Genomic DNA, 14,393 nt, shown 5'->3' on the forward strand with positions numbered 1-14,393 from the left:
ACATGATGAAGTAATAATCATCATGTCAAGACAGTCTAGGCCTTCCATAGCGGGGCTTTTACAATTCTATATGATCCTGTTCAGTCCATCTATATTTAGATCGTGAAGTGCCGAATTTTTTATATCAAAATATAGGCTTGGTTTCTTGATATCAAGAAATCAATTTTTTGATATCAGAAAATCATTTCTTGATATCAAGAATTCGATTTCTTGATATCAAGAAATAACATGATTTTTTGATATCAAAAATTCATTTCCTGATATCAAAAATTCTATTTTTCTATTTTTTGATATCAGAAAATGGACAGCATTTCTTGGTATCAGAAAATGAATTCCTGATGTCAAAAAATAGAATTTTTGATATCAGAAAATCGATTTCTTGATATCAGAAAATGAATTCTTGACATCAAGAAATCAATTTTCTGATATCAAGAAATGATTTTTTGATATTTAGAAATCGAATTTTTGATATCAAGAAATGATTTTTTGATATTGCCTATAAAATAGTAAAACGGCGCCCCATAGATATGTCTAAATGGGTTGACATATGATCATCTCAACTGCTCCTTGAGCAAATTGTATTGTGACCTCAACCTTTGTGGCACTGCGGCTTTAAACGATGTGTCTATGTGGCTTTACCAACTGTGATAGCTAGATGGCCATCAAACAAAAGTAACACTGCCCCTGATAGCCACTTGGTAGAACTTTTCAAAAATGCTAAAAGTTTAGATTTATTCATTTTACATCATTTATGAACAAGCACTTTCTGAAATTGCTAGCTTAAAAATTGGTACTACTGAGTGGATTTCAATGAAACTTGGTCACAGTGCCGTGTCCCAACTGAGAATGAGGTCACTAGGTCAAAGGTCAAGGTCACAATGACTCTGTGGATGCCAAGATCCCTCTGGGATCTCTGGTATTTGACTTCACTTGATTGGCATAATATCAATAACGAGTCTAAAGACAAATGCGTTCAGCTTTGTATTTATGCCTTTTCACATTATACATTGTATGTATGTAAGACTTCTAAATGTTTAGCTTCCAATACTATTCTAATACTAGTGGCTGTTTAACGAAAAAAAAATTAGGCAATGTTTACTATGTTTACAGCAGCAAACTACTTAAGATGACAACTGTCTTGTAATAAGTATATGTTTAAGTTTTCCTTCAGCATCTTCAATGCGATATTGTGGTGGACAATCTGGATTATCATCCACATGATCCTCATATATATCATCTAACTCATCAGTATTCACAATGCACATATTGTGCAAAACACAACAACTCACTATCACTTTCACAACTTTCTCAATATCATATATATTAATATGCTGGAGACGCCTAAATCTTCCTTTAAGTAATCCAAAGCTGTTTTCAATTATACATCTTGTACTAGAATGTATTTTATTGTACAATTTCTGTGGTGCTGTCAAATGACCAGTATCTCTTTATGGGGTCAAAAGACATCTACTATTTGGGTATGCTCCGTCTCCAAGAATATGATTATGTCCACATAGTTCATTAAGGTTACTATAAATATCAGAGTTCCGATAAACTCTGGCGTCATGTACTCACCCTGGCCAACCGCAGTAGATATGTGTGAATCTTTTATCAGGCCTACAGACTGCCTGCAGCACAACTGAGTGGAAGCCTTTTCTGTTGATGTACTCTCCCTGTCTGTCTTTTGGTGGTGTAATAGGAATGTGTGACCCATCCAATGCCCCAATAACGTCCGGGAAGCCTTTCTTTGATTGGAAATTTCTGATGATCTCATTTTTTTCATCTTCCTTTGGCCACACAATGAACCAACTACATAAAATGTTACAAAAATAGTCCATCACTTTTTCTTGGTACTTGTAAAATGTAAACTGTTGTACTCCAAATCTGTCGGAAATACTTTGTGCTGATTCCTGTGTACCAATATACCATAATACTATTAACAGTACTTTCTCTAAAGGAATCTGGGATCTTCCTCTATTTGGATTTCTCAAAGCAAATTCTTCAGCTCTGGAAACATAACCCAAAAGTTTCGAATATGTTTCTCTTGAAACTCGGAACATCCTTTTAACCCTTAGCCTGCTGCAGGCGAATTTAACAGCCTTTGCAAACAGCTTGGAACCAGATCAGACGCCGATTAAATCGGCGTCTGATCAGGTTCCAAGCTGTTTGCTACTCTGACAATATTTCTTCCAACTTTGGAGCAAATTGAATGAACTTTACAATTTTAGCAGACGACATTTCCAGCAGACGACAATTTACCTAGCATGCTAAAGGTTAAAGTCATCTGGTAGGTAGATTGGGATAACATTTTCTACATATCCTGTAACCTTCTCACGATCCTCTCTGATTCTGAAAAAAAGTGAAACAAATGGAAAAAATGCCTGAAACATGACACTGTACGATCATTACAGAATGTACTGTGGTATTTCATGGCTTTAAGACAGTGGACATACTGACTGATATCACCAGGGATCTTAAGAAGGTAGGTTACCTTGTTACCAGGGTAAATTCAAATTAGTTGAACCGTAGCAAATTTTTGTATTCCGTGTAATATGATGTTTTAACTGCTACAATCTCAATTTAGTTTATCTCTGTCCCTTCAAGTTCAGTTTTTATCAGTTTGAAGAACATGGGCCCTCGGAAAGGTATTTTTATTGAAAGAAGAAGGAAAATACGGATTTTTTAAACACTTTTCAGTGTATTTTAGTTTCACTGATATCCATAGAAGTCTCCCCATTGTTTGAAAATTTTTCTTGTAGGCTTTGTTTTCTTTAAAAGTTTAAAATATTTATTTCGGGGGGGCTCGTGTTTCCAGGGTTTAACGAAATTTTCTCTCTTTTTTAAACAACTATGAAAAAATAAAAAAGGGGGTTTTTTCGAGGGCCCCTTAGTGAAATTCTTTTTAATGACCAACAGGGAATTTTTGGGGGAACTATTTTAGAAAAAATCCCAAGATTTTACAGGGGAACCCTATTTTCTTAAATTTTTAAAGTAACCATGGCAACAGAGTTTTTTTTAAAATAGTTTATATTTTGCTTTTGCGTTTTCTCTAAATTTTAAAATTTTTTTTTTTCCTTGTTAATGTAGCTTTTTTAAAAACATTTTAAATTTTCAAAAGTAAGTTATTTTTTCCCGGTTTTTTGTTTTTACAAAACCAATTTCACAGTTACAATACAAACCCAGCAGTCCCCTTCGTCGGCTTTTTTCAGGGAAAAAAATCGTTAAAGCAGCTGTTTATTATCTCTTTTAGATTTTGGTTAAAATTTGAAAAAAAAAAGCCAAAAGCTGTTTCCTTAAATAGCCGTGTCAACGTTTTTAAATTTTACTTTAAATTATATAGGTAACGGGTTCTTTTCCATGGGTAACATAATTTCAATTCAAAAAACCCCCACTTTTCTACTAAAAGTTTGAACAATTGTAGAGTTTTATTTTAGTTTTTGTAAAAAAATATAAAGGGAAAAATAAAAAATGGGGATTTCAAATCAAACTAAAAGTTTTTTTTTTAAAAAATGGCCGAAACCCAAGAAACCCTTTTTCATCCACATTTCCCAAAAATTACTTTTGGTTACCATCACCTTTTTTTCTAACCCCGCATAACATTTAATAAAACCCTACAAAAAAAGAAAAAATATTGTTTAAAATTCATTTTGCAAAAGACTCAAAAAGGGGAATATTTCAGCAAATAATGGTTTTTGGGAAAATGATAAAATCAAGAAAGACAGAATTACTTATTTTCAAAATAAAAGCTATTCTTTTTGCGCGGTAGGGGACTGACAAGTAACGCATGACGTAAATGACTTAAATTTTAAGGCAACATTGTTTTGAAGCGTTTTTTTGCGGTAATTTATTCTTTATTTCGGATTTTTAAAAACCAAAAAAGATCGGGTTTCGAAAAAGGGGGTTCATGATTTTTTTTTTTGGAATGAATATAAAAACACATTTATTTTAAAAACGTCGTTTTAAACGTCAGGGTTACCCTTCCCGGGTTTTGGAAACATGCGCAAATAAAAAATTTTAAAGGGTAACCTCCCTTACAGAAAAAAAAAGGATGCTGCGTACCTTGTTTGTATCCCAAAACAGCGTATATGAGGGTTTCCCTGTGTGTATAAAATTCAAAGTACGCAGGATTTTTACACCGCAAATACCCCGGGAATACGTTTGTAGTCCCACTTTTTAATTTCAAATGAGTCTGCCGCGTACTACTTGCTGCGTACATGCGGGACTACATAAATACACAGGATGTACGCTGAAGGAAAATTTGTAGCGAGAAATGGATGCAGCAGTAGCGGGGAAAATACACTTTTTTACATGCAAATGAGCCTTTGGGGGTTTTTTGTACACCCGGGGGCGTACATGCTGTGGACTCCCGCGGGGGTAATGCTGTGGGCTCCTGGCCCCGGGGCCGCGGGTACCCCCCTGTGTTTCTCCTGCATAATGCTGTGTACTCTTTTTTGGGGGGAAAATGCTGGGGATAAAGAAATTCCTTACCCCAAAAAAATTTCGTTTTGCAAATGGTTTACCCTTTTGGGCAGAAAAAAAAACGAAAAAAGATAAGTGACATGATCAATAAGATTTACCCCTTCCCCAAAATTTAAAGTAGGTTTAGGGTTTTCCAAAAAAATTAGTATGCTTTTCTCCATCCACTTTTTTAATGAAATAAACAATTTTTTTACGCCCCTTTTAAAAAAAAGGGGCGTTTATGGGGAACCCCCCCTGGGGGGCGGGTGGGGGGGGGGGGGGCGGGGGTCCACAGACCTTGAGCGGAGCATATCTTTTTACATGATGGGGGGATTTTGAAGAAAAATTGGCAAGTTGTTCACCCTCATGAGGGCGGGGGCATGGCCCCCCAAAAAACCAGGTCCAGGGCTAAAAAAAAAAGGGCAAAGGGACCCCCTTTGGGGGTCAAAGGGCAAAAATTTAAGAAAGGGCTTTTCCCGGGGCATAAACTTCTTCATTTCATGGAGGGATTTTTTGAAAAATTTCCCCGGTGTATCACATGAGACGGGGGTGGGCAGCGCAAAAAAAGGTCCCTAGGTCTAAGGTCAAGGTCCCCCCACTTAGAGGGGCAAAGGATACAAGAATGAAATTCAAGAATGGGCTTTGTCCGGGAATTTTTTCATGCATGGAAGATTTTGGGGTTTTTTAGCTTGGGCCCCAGTTGTTAAACCCTAATGGGGGGAGGGGAAGTGTCATGCGCAAAAAAACCAGGTCCCTAGGTCTAAGGTCAAGGCACACTTAGAGGCAAAGGATACAATTAAAAAAAACTTTGTCCGGAGCATATCCTTTTTTCATGCATGAATGGACTTTGAGGGGCCTTTGGGACAATTGTTTACCTCAAAGGAGGAGTGTCATGTGCAAAAAACCAGGTCCCCAGGGGGAAGGTCCCCAAGGGTTTTTTTTTTTACAATTTTTGAAAGGGCAAAGATACAAAAATGAAAAACTTTGTCCCGGGGCATTTCTTTTCAGCATTTAGGGGTTTTTATTTCAACCTTGGCACAGTTGTTCACCCTTTATGAGACGGGGAGTGTAATTTTGCAAAGGAAAACCCGGTCCCTAGGGTTTTAAGGTCCAAAGGGACACTTACAGGCCAAAGGTCAGATACCAAAAATGACTTGTCCCGGGGCATTTTTTACTTCATGCAGGGGGGAAATTTTTATTTTAAATTTGGCCCCAAAAAGTAAACAATTTTTGGGGAGAGTGTCATGCACTGGTCCCTTCTTTTGAATTTCTTCCCTTTGCGGGTTTCTATAAATTTGCTTTAATTAACTTTTTCATTTTCAAGTCTAGGGAAAAATCGAGAAACCCTTTTCCCGTTGTAACATGCAAGTTTCATCCAATTTGAGGTGTATTTGGAAACATCTTACCTGGTAAGGATTTTTTTGGGGACTTAGAATTTTTTGGGGGGGGGGGGGGGGGGGGGGGGGGGGGATTTTTTTTTTTTTTTTTTTTTTTCTTTAAAGAAATTTTCCTTAGTTGTTTCATAAATTTCCTTTCATTTTAATTTTTTTATAATTGGAAACCCTAGGGGAAAAACCCGACCACTTTTCTGTGGGACAGCATTGAGGGGACTTTCAAATTTTTGGGGGGTATTTTTTAAGGTATCTTGAAAATTTTGGTTTAAAGATTTTTTTTTTTTTGTGGGTTAGAAAAAAAAAAAGAATTTTAAAAATTTTCTAAAAAAAAAAAACCCAAAAATTTTTAAACTAGGGAAAAATTTAAAAACCATTTGCAAAATACAGGTTGGGTAATGTAAAAAAATTTGCTTTTGACGGGGGGGTTTTATTGTGAAATTTTGGCCCCTCTTGTTGGGGCATGTAATTTGGTAAACATTTTAAAAAAATGGGGGGTAAATGCCCTCAAGGGGGGGAAAAAACTTTAATGCGACTAAAATTTTGGTTTAAAGAAATTATAGGGGGGTGCTGGGGGGAAATAGTATTATTTTTTAATTTAAAAACATCTAGATTTAATTAGGAGGAATTATATAAGCTTTTTTACACTTTTACGTCCGGAAAAAAGTTTGCGCACCAAAAAATTTTTGGGTTTAAATTTTTTTTAAGGGGGGGAAACCCCAATTGCCCAAAAAAGTTCTGAAAATTTTCGAGCGGCAAATCCGGGTGGAAAACAACTTTTTAATTTGGTGAGGCCTTAATGAGTTAAATAATGAGCCCTTTAAAAACCTTTTTTAAAAAATTTATAGAGTGGGGTTGGGGTTTTTGCTTAAAAAAATATTTTAAAAAACGTGAGAGGTATTTTAAATTTTTCTCATTCGGGCGCGTTTTTAGGGATTTCTTGGTAATTTTTTCATGTATTTTCAAATGTAAGCAACGAAAATTTTTAAATAAAGGGTTTTCAATTATCCAAAATTAGAAAAAGGGCCCGGATTAATTCAAAAAAGAAAAAGAATTTTATTTTTTCAATGATGCAAGGTGCAGCCCCCGAAATCACTAAGGGTTTTAAGTTCACAAATGAACATTGCCCAAAAAAATTTGGCAAAATTTTTTTGTTCAGAAACTGGTTTAAACTGAACCCATTCTATGCTATTAAGGGGAAAAAATTTCCGGAAATCCCGTTTTTTGGGTTCCAAAAAAAAAAAAAATGTCAAAACCTTCCGCATAAAATCCCTCCCCGCTTATATGAAGTTTTTCTTAACTTTTAACTATTAAAAAAAAAAAAATAAGTAAAAAGCCAAAAGAAATTTTAAAAAAAGTTTTCCGCATATTGAAGTGTAAGCACCCAAAATTTTAAAATATTGCGGGTGGACATGCAGTTTACTATTTTCTTGTACAAGTCCCTCCTGCGTACATGCAGTGTACTCCTTAAATTTTCAGAGTCTGTGCTGCGTACTTGAAGTGTACTAGTGACCTCCTGCGTACATGCTGTGTACTCGTTGAAATAGTACACGGCATGTACGCGGCATGCGGTGTATGTAAAATGTACTCCTCTGGCGTACTACTGTGTTCGCGGCATATACACAGCAAATACGCAGCATGTACGCCACAGAGGCTTGCTTCTGTAAGGGGCTACCTCCTTAACTGGATAACTGTTTAGAAAGAAAAAAAAAACCTTATTGTACAGGAGACTCTCATCATAGGACTCAACATTTTTACTGGATTTGATAAGATAGTCAAAACTAGAATGTGTCTGTAGGACACAGGGTGTGCCCCCCACTGGTACATTTGTCATAAATGAGGGCCAATAATTCTAATGTTTGCAGTCTTAATGGGGTATAGCCTCAACAATCATTTTATGAAAAGGTTTCATTATTCTAGGCCTTTAACTTTTTGAGCTATGAGCATCACAAACAAAAAATCCACTATTTTGGTTATTTCACGGGTCATAACTGTAATAAGAGCTAAGATTCTCAAGAGGATTCTGCCAAGTGTGCAAGTTCACATCATGATAAAGACTCCAGCAAGGTTTCCTGAATTTACATCTGATACTTTTTGAGCTAGGCACATAATTAGGTGAAAAAGTGCATTTTTTACTATTTCAGGGGCCATAACTTTAAAATTAGGGGATGGAGCCAGTCAAAAAATTAGAGGTGTGCAAGTTTATATCATGATAAGGACTATGCAAGTTTTCAACCATTTATATTAAATACTTTTTGAGCTAGGTGTATCATAAGGTGAAAATGTGTATTTTTGACTATTTCAGGGGCCATTATTCTAAAAATAGGGGGCGGACCCAAATGAAAAATAGGAGGTGCGCAAGTTTATATCATGATTAAGACTCATGCAAGTTTTTCATGAATCTATATCAAATACTTTTTGAGCTAGGCATGTTACAAGGTGAAAATGTGCATTTTTGACTATTTCAGGGGCCATAACTCTGAAAATAGGGGGCCGACCCAAATGAAAAACAGGAGGTGCACAAGTTCATATCATGATTAAGCCTCATGCAAGGTTTCATGAATCTATATCAAACACTTTTTGAGCTAGGCTTGTCACAAGGTGAAAATGTGCATTTTTGACTATTTCAGGGGCCATAACTCTTAAAATAGGGGGCAAAGCCAGATGAAAAATAGGAGGTGCGCAAGTTCATATCATAATCAAGACTCATGCAAGGTTTCATGTATCTATATCAAATACTTTTTGAGCTAGGCATGCCACAAGGTGAAAATGTGCTTTTTTGACCATTTCAGGGGCCATAACTCTAAAAATAAGGGGGCGGAGCCAGATGAAAAATAGGAGATGCGCAAGTTCATATCATGATTAAGACTCACGCAAGGTTTCATTGATTTAAATCGAATACTTTTGGAGCTAGGCATGTCACAAGGTGAAAATGTGTATTTTTGACTATTTCAGGGGCCATAACTCTGAAAACAGGGGGCTGAGCCAGACGAAAAATAGGAGGTGCACAAGTTCATATCATGATAAACACTCATGCAAGGTTTCATCAATTTGTATCAAATACTTTTCGAGCTAGGCGCGTCACGAACTTCGGACGGACGGATGCACGGACAAGACCAAATCTATATGCCCCCACCACTCATGGGGGGTGGGGGCACAATTATGTCAAATAAAACACAGACGTATCCGAATATATTTTGTCCGAATACTAGTACATTTCGTTCATTACGTAGCATTAGACATTTGAATGTACTTTTTGGAATTTTTTTCTGCCACTTACATGCTTGCACAGATTGATGTCAGAACTGTTATTTGTTTGTGAGTTGAGGCTATTTGATTCTCGCAATCGTCATCGTCTAAAATGTTGTTGTTGTTGTTGATCTAGTTCGCTATCGTGTAGCTGTTAACTCTAGTGCGAATGTGTTGCCACATGATTGTCATCCTTGGTACTTTTTAAACTCGTGCTTAAACTCATTTGCTTATTTAATTATATGTCAATATTGGGAAGAAGTTTATTCTGATTCGCTGCTGAAGCGACCAGAATTTTGAATATATTGGCTGAAAACTTCTTATTAATCTCTCCTTGCCTCAACCCTGATATCAGCCAGTTCTCCTACTAGGGGGGCCCATTGATATTTTTCCCCACACTAATATTTTCTCTATATAGATTGTCTCTATGTCCCGTTCAAGTGTCTCTCTTTGTTTTGTGAATCTGGCACAATGGAATATGTAATGTTGTGCTGTTTCTGGAACTTTGCATTGGCAGCACATTGCTAATTTTGTCTAAAAGAAGGCTTAAACACGTCATGACGGGGGCAGCCATTTTGACCATTCTGTTCGCTTGATTAGTAACATTCCGAAGAGTAACCTTCTGTGTAAATCAAGCAGATAAGATTGGTAGACTACCGTTCCTGGAAGAGTTAAATCGTTTTTGTCAAAACAGTTCAAAACAGTTTCAAAGAGAAATAGTATACAGCAGAATGAACATTAGAATCGAATTGTTACAAGTTTTTGAAAAATAAAAAAACAGATCTGTTAACAGAATTCATGAACCAACAAAAATTCAGTCCCTATCCCAGCAAACACACCACGTTGTTACAACGTTGTTATGACGTCTTTTCCTGACGTTGTAACAACTGTTTTTTGGGTTTGATAATGAAAGGTGCGTTAACGTCTTGTCACAAGTTGGAAAGACATCTTTTTGCAACGTGGAAAGACGTCTTGTCCACAACGTTGGAAAGACGTTGTTTTTGGTTGATAATGAAAGGTGTTTGACGTCTTTTTCACAACGTTGAAAGACGTCTTTTTCTCAACGTTGGACAAGCGTTGTTATTTGGTTGTAATGAAAGGTGCGTTGACGTCCTTTTTGCCACCTTTGAAAAGTCTTTTTCACAACGTTTGAAAAACGTATTTTTTTCTTTGATTGTGAAAGGTGCTTTGACGTTTTTTGCAGTTTTGGGAAACGACATATTTTTCACAACTTTGGAAAGATGTATTTTTTACATTAGAATGACATCTTTTCTCAATTTTGTTTCGTCTAAAAGCACAAAAAAAAACCAACAGTCTATGGTTTTAAAACAAAAGTGTACTGAATAATAAAATAGTCACAAGACTTATCTTAACATACTGGGTCTAGTAGAAAACATACTAAATATGATTCAACTGAAATTTTTTTTATTAAAAAGTACATATACCATTCAATCAAAATAAATTTTGTGTTGCATGAATCTGTAAAAAGAGCTGTTCAGGGACAGCAACAGTCAATCGACTATTCAATAGTTTTTTAAAAACAAATATTTCATCAATGAATACAACGATAAACACTTGTGGAAATGGGCAACCATTTTGCTTGAATGTAATAAAGTGTCAAAAGCATATAAAAACAAGAGCTGCCCATACATGTAGAAGCAGCATGTTTAACTTTTTTAAAACTTGATACAAAAGTAAAAGAAACATTATCTTGAATTCTAGCATAAAACTGCTGTTATTGCCACTTTTCGGGGGTGTTTTTAACAGGAGAGAAAACGTGTATTAACCGAGAGATTCTCACGCTCACATGCTGTTGTAACACCTTTTTTTATTTAGCCGCGTTCTGTGGCAAAGCGTAAACGTATTCGGCCCCAAAACGAATAATTTCAAAAGGAAATGACTTGAACGTGATAAAACAAACTTTACCGCGCATTTCATGGGAATTTAATGACGTTGAGGGACAATATTTTCATTTACTTGGTTTTGCGTTTTATGCCAAAATAGCGTTAGCGCATGTTATTTTCGTGTTATAACATCTACAGAATCCCTCGGGAATCACTGGAACCTGGCTTGGGTACCAACCAATCCCTCGGGATTCTGGAGATGTTGTAGCACGAAAAACATGCGTTATCCCTACACAATTACTTTATGTTGAACAAAAGCATTGAATAATAGCCATAAATGAGTAAAACTGCCAAAAATTCCTTAAATAATTCAAGAATACTGGTGAAATCTGATCTAGATGCTGACAGAAAACAAGTAGGATAGCTCTGCATATATTTTTGTACGCCTAGCTAAAATCTTAAAGTTACTCACCCACAGTTTGGGGTAAAATTTTTTCAACATCTTCCTTTCAAAAAGTTTAGCAGAGTATGTGTATTTGACACAGAAATGGATCTAAAACGGTTGAGAATAAAATTTAGATATTGGTAAAAATGCAACAGGAATGTAAATTTTCTGCAATATTTCCAATTTTAGTAATACTACATTTGCACAAGATTTATTGTTATTAATGGAATATCTTGTTTAAATCTTCCCAGTAAGTTTGACTGAACCAACTTCCAACTCCAAAAAAGACCATAATTTATCCAAAACTCGTTGACACAGTTATCTGCTCTTGCCTACAGATGGAAATCCTGATAGTAAGTAAGTAAGTGTTCAAAGTTTCAAAGCCATATGTCAAATATTTTTGACAAACACGTAACTTGTACGCAAACTGAACCAATTTCAAGTACAAAAAGGCCATAATTCAGCCAAAATAGTTGACAGAGTTATGAACACTTACTTACAGATGGCGATCATATAATAAACAAGTGTTAAAAGTTTCAAAGCCACACATCAAACAGTTTTCCCCAAAAAAAGGACTGGTAAGAAATTGTACCAATTTCCAAGTCCAAAAAGAGTCATAATTTAGCCAAAATACTTTTTAAGAGTTATGTACTCTTACCTACATACGGGACTAGGTATAATAATAATCAAGTGATAAAAGTTTCATTGTCATATGTCAAACAGTTTACACAAAATATGAACTAGTGGGAAAAATAAAAAGTACCCTAATTCAGCAAAAGTCCTTGATAGAGTTATGTGCCCTTGCCAAAAATTTGGATATGGTGTTTGATAACAAGTGTTGAAAGTTTCAAACCTTTACCCCCAAAGGTTTTTGCCAAAATGTAAAACTGGTACCAAAAATTTAAACCCAAAGGTGTGACGCAAAGCTGATGCCGTACGAGTAGGATAGCTATTCTTATAGTTCAAATAGTAAAGTTATAAAGGTCCAATTGCGGCATCTTTATGCATTTTTCCGAAAATGACTTAATTAAAAAATCTTGCAAAAAAAGTTCTATGTAGAACAATCTGAACAAAATACATTTTTTTTTCAAAATTAACTTTCAGCCAGGTCTTTTAAATATTGATTTATGTGACAAATTATTTTAATTATTCTCAAAATCACTACAAATGGATAAAGCCTCCCCATCACTTAGCTTGAGACAAACATTAACCTTAACCAACAAATTCTTGATTTTGCCTTGTGAATGAGTAATCTATCCATTCACAAAAATATTAAGAATAAATAAAGTAAAGTTTAAGTGTAATGGACTGGCAAAACAATGAACAAACAACCGCAAATTTTTGAAAAAACAATTCATTGTGCAAACTTTTTTCTTGAGTTACTATTTGAAATTTCTTCACCTTGTAAAATTTTTAAATTATCTGAAAAAAATTCCAATAACACTGTGCACAGAAAATGAATTGGAAAACAAGTTCTTCAGTTTTGTATACAACAAAAATCAAACTTAACTCGCACTTTTTTTCACACATTTCTTTGTATATCACTTTTTCAGCTGCATTTAGAATTTACTGAAGATTCATTTTGTAAGTAGAACTGTTTTGCATTTAACACATTTTAAATTCAAATGTTGTGTTTTTTGAGCAGATTATACAGTATGTAAGTCATGATTTCTGCTATTTCACTATTTCAGATTTCCTTTTGAACTGGATTTCTATCTGATAGTGCATATATCATCACAGGCACTTCTCCCACTCCTAGCTCCCATTCTGGTCCATGTCTGCAGGCTGAAAATATACATTTTAACACACATGTAAACTAAACGTTTTGTTAAAAACTAAAGATGATCACCATATTACAATTAGTATAAAGTTAAATGTATGGTAAGGTGACGGTGTATCATTTTTAATGCATGACATACTAATTTCTTTAAATTTATCACAAAGTTTATACGGTAATACAAATGGGTGGGATAGCGCCGATGTCGTGAATTTTATTTCGGACATACTGAGTTTTCAAATTTCTGGAGCCCTGAATACATTGGACGGGGTTTATTCAAATGCTAGAATTTCTATTCTTACTAAACACCATTCTCACGTAAGTATGATCAAATATCATTTCTTAAATATTTACCCTTCCAAGATCGAAAAAAAATGTTGTCCTTTCTTCTCCCCGTTTGCTTTTCCCCTGATGTTAACATGGTCATTAGTTTCATTGTCATCAGCCTGTGAAACAGAATGAATCTGGTGATAAAAATTAATATAAAAGGTACAATTTGAATCTCTAATCACAAAAATTAAATCAATAAGACAAGTATGCCCAAAGGGGCAGAGGGGTTGAGCCCCCCAGCTGTCAAGGGACCTTGGACCTAGGGACCTGGTTCTTGCGCATGACCTCCGTCTCATAATGGTAAACATTCATGCCAAGTTACATCAAAATCCCACCCTGCATGAAGAAAACTGCTCTGGACAAACTTCAGTATGATTTATAGGCCTCTTAACTGTGACCTTGACCTTGAGACAGGAACATGGGGTTTACGCATGGCACACCTTCTCACTTAGGGAAACATTCATGCCAAATATAAACAAGATTGGGTCATGCATGTATAAGTTTTTGGTCCGGACAAATCAGACAGACCCCAAAACAATACATCGAAAGTGGCGACTATATCGAGCTCACGTAGTGGGTTTACAAAAACTTGACACAAGACAAATACAACTCTTGCATAATCATTATTTTTCATTCTCCTAAAGTATTCTTCTAAATTTAAAACATGCACCCAAAAATGCTTGTGAAACCGATTCAGATGAGTTTCAGTTAAGTTCAAAGCATATTTTATTCAAGAGGAAGTAAAAAAGGTAATAAATTTATGGAAACTTTTATTCCAATATTACTTACTTATCAGACACCATGATATCCTTGTACAGCTAGAAATTGTGCCACTGGCCCATGAGTAAGTGTTGTATATAAGCAGAAGATAAAGATTCTATTCACAGTCCCCCATAGAT

The 14,393-nt window shown here is 35.5% G+C and overlaps 1 protein-coding gene across 1 annotated transcript; it reads right to left on the minus strand.

Moving 5' to 3' along the window:
* Nucleotides 1-514: 514 nt before the first annotated feature.
* On the minus strand, nucleotides 515-13,958 carry LOC123529790 (uncharacterized). The gene is made up of 4 exons (XM_053520824.1): nucleotides 13,935-13,958; nucleotides 13,519-13,610; nucleotides 2,274-2,349; nucleotides 515-2,102 (listed from the first exon to the last, which is right to left on the minus strand). The coding sequence occupies exons 1-4, from the start codon at nucleotides 13,956-13,958 to the stop codon at nucleotides 1,572-1,574; spliced, it is 723 nt and encodes a 240-aa protein (XP_053376799.1). The 3' UTR covers nucleotides 515-1,571.
* Between the last annotated feature and the right edge of the window lie 435 nt (nucleotides 13,959-14,393).

This window comes from Mercenaria mercenaria, chromosome 13 (assembly GCF_021730395.1).
Source record: "Mercenaria mercenaria strain notata chromosome 13, MADL_Memer_1, whole genome shotgun sequence".
Lineage (NCBI taxonomy): Eukaryota > Metazoa > Mollusca > Bivalvia > Venerida > Veneridae > Mercenaria > Mercenaria mercenaria.

Coding starts and splice junctions, on each gene's coding strand:
- LOC123529790 (XM_053520824.1), bottom strand. CDS start 13,958: ATGAATGTTTCCCTAAGTGAGAAG. Junction 13,611..13,934: donor ATGTTTCCCTAAGTGAGAAG/GTGTGCCATGCG, acceptor TCTGTTTCACAG/GCTGATGACAATGAAACTAA. Junction 2,103..2,273: donor ACCTACCAGATGACTTTAAC/CTTTAGCATGCT, acceptor AAGCTGTTTGCA/AAGGCTGTTAAATTCGCCTG.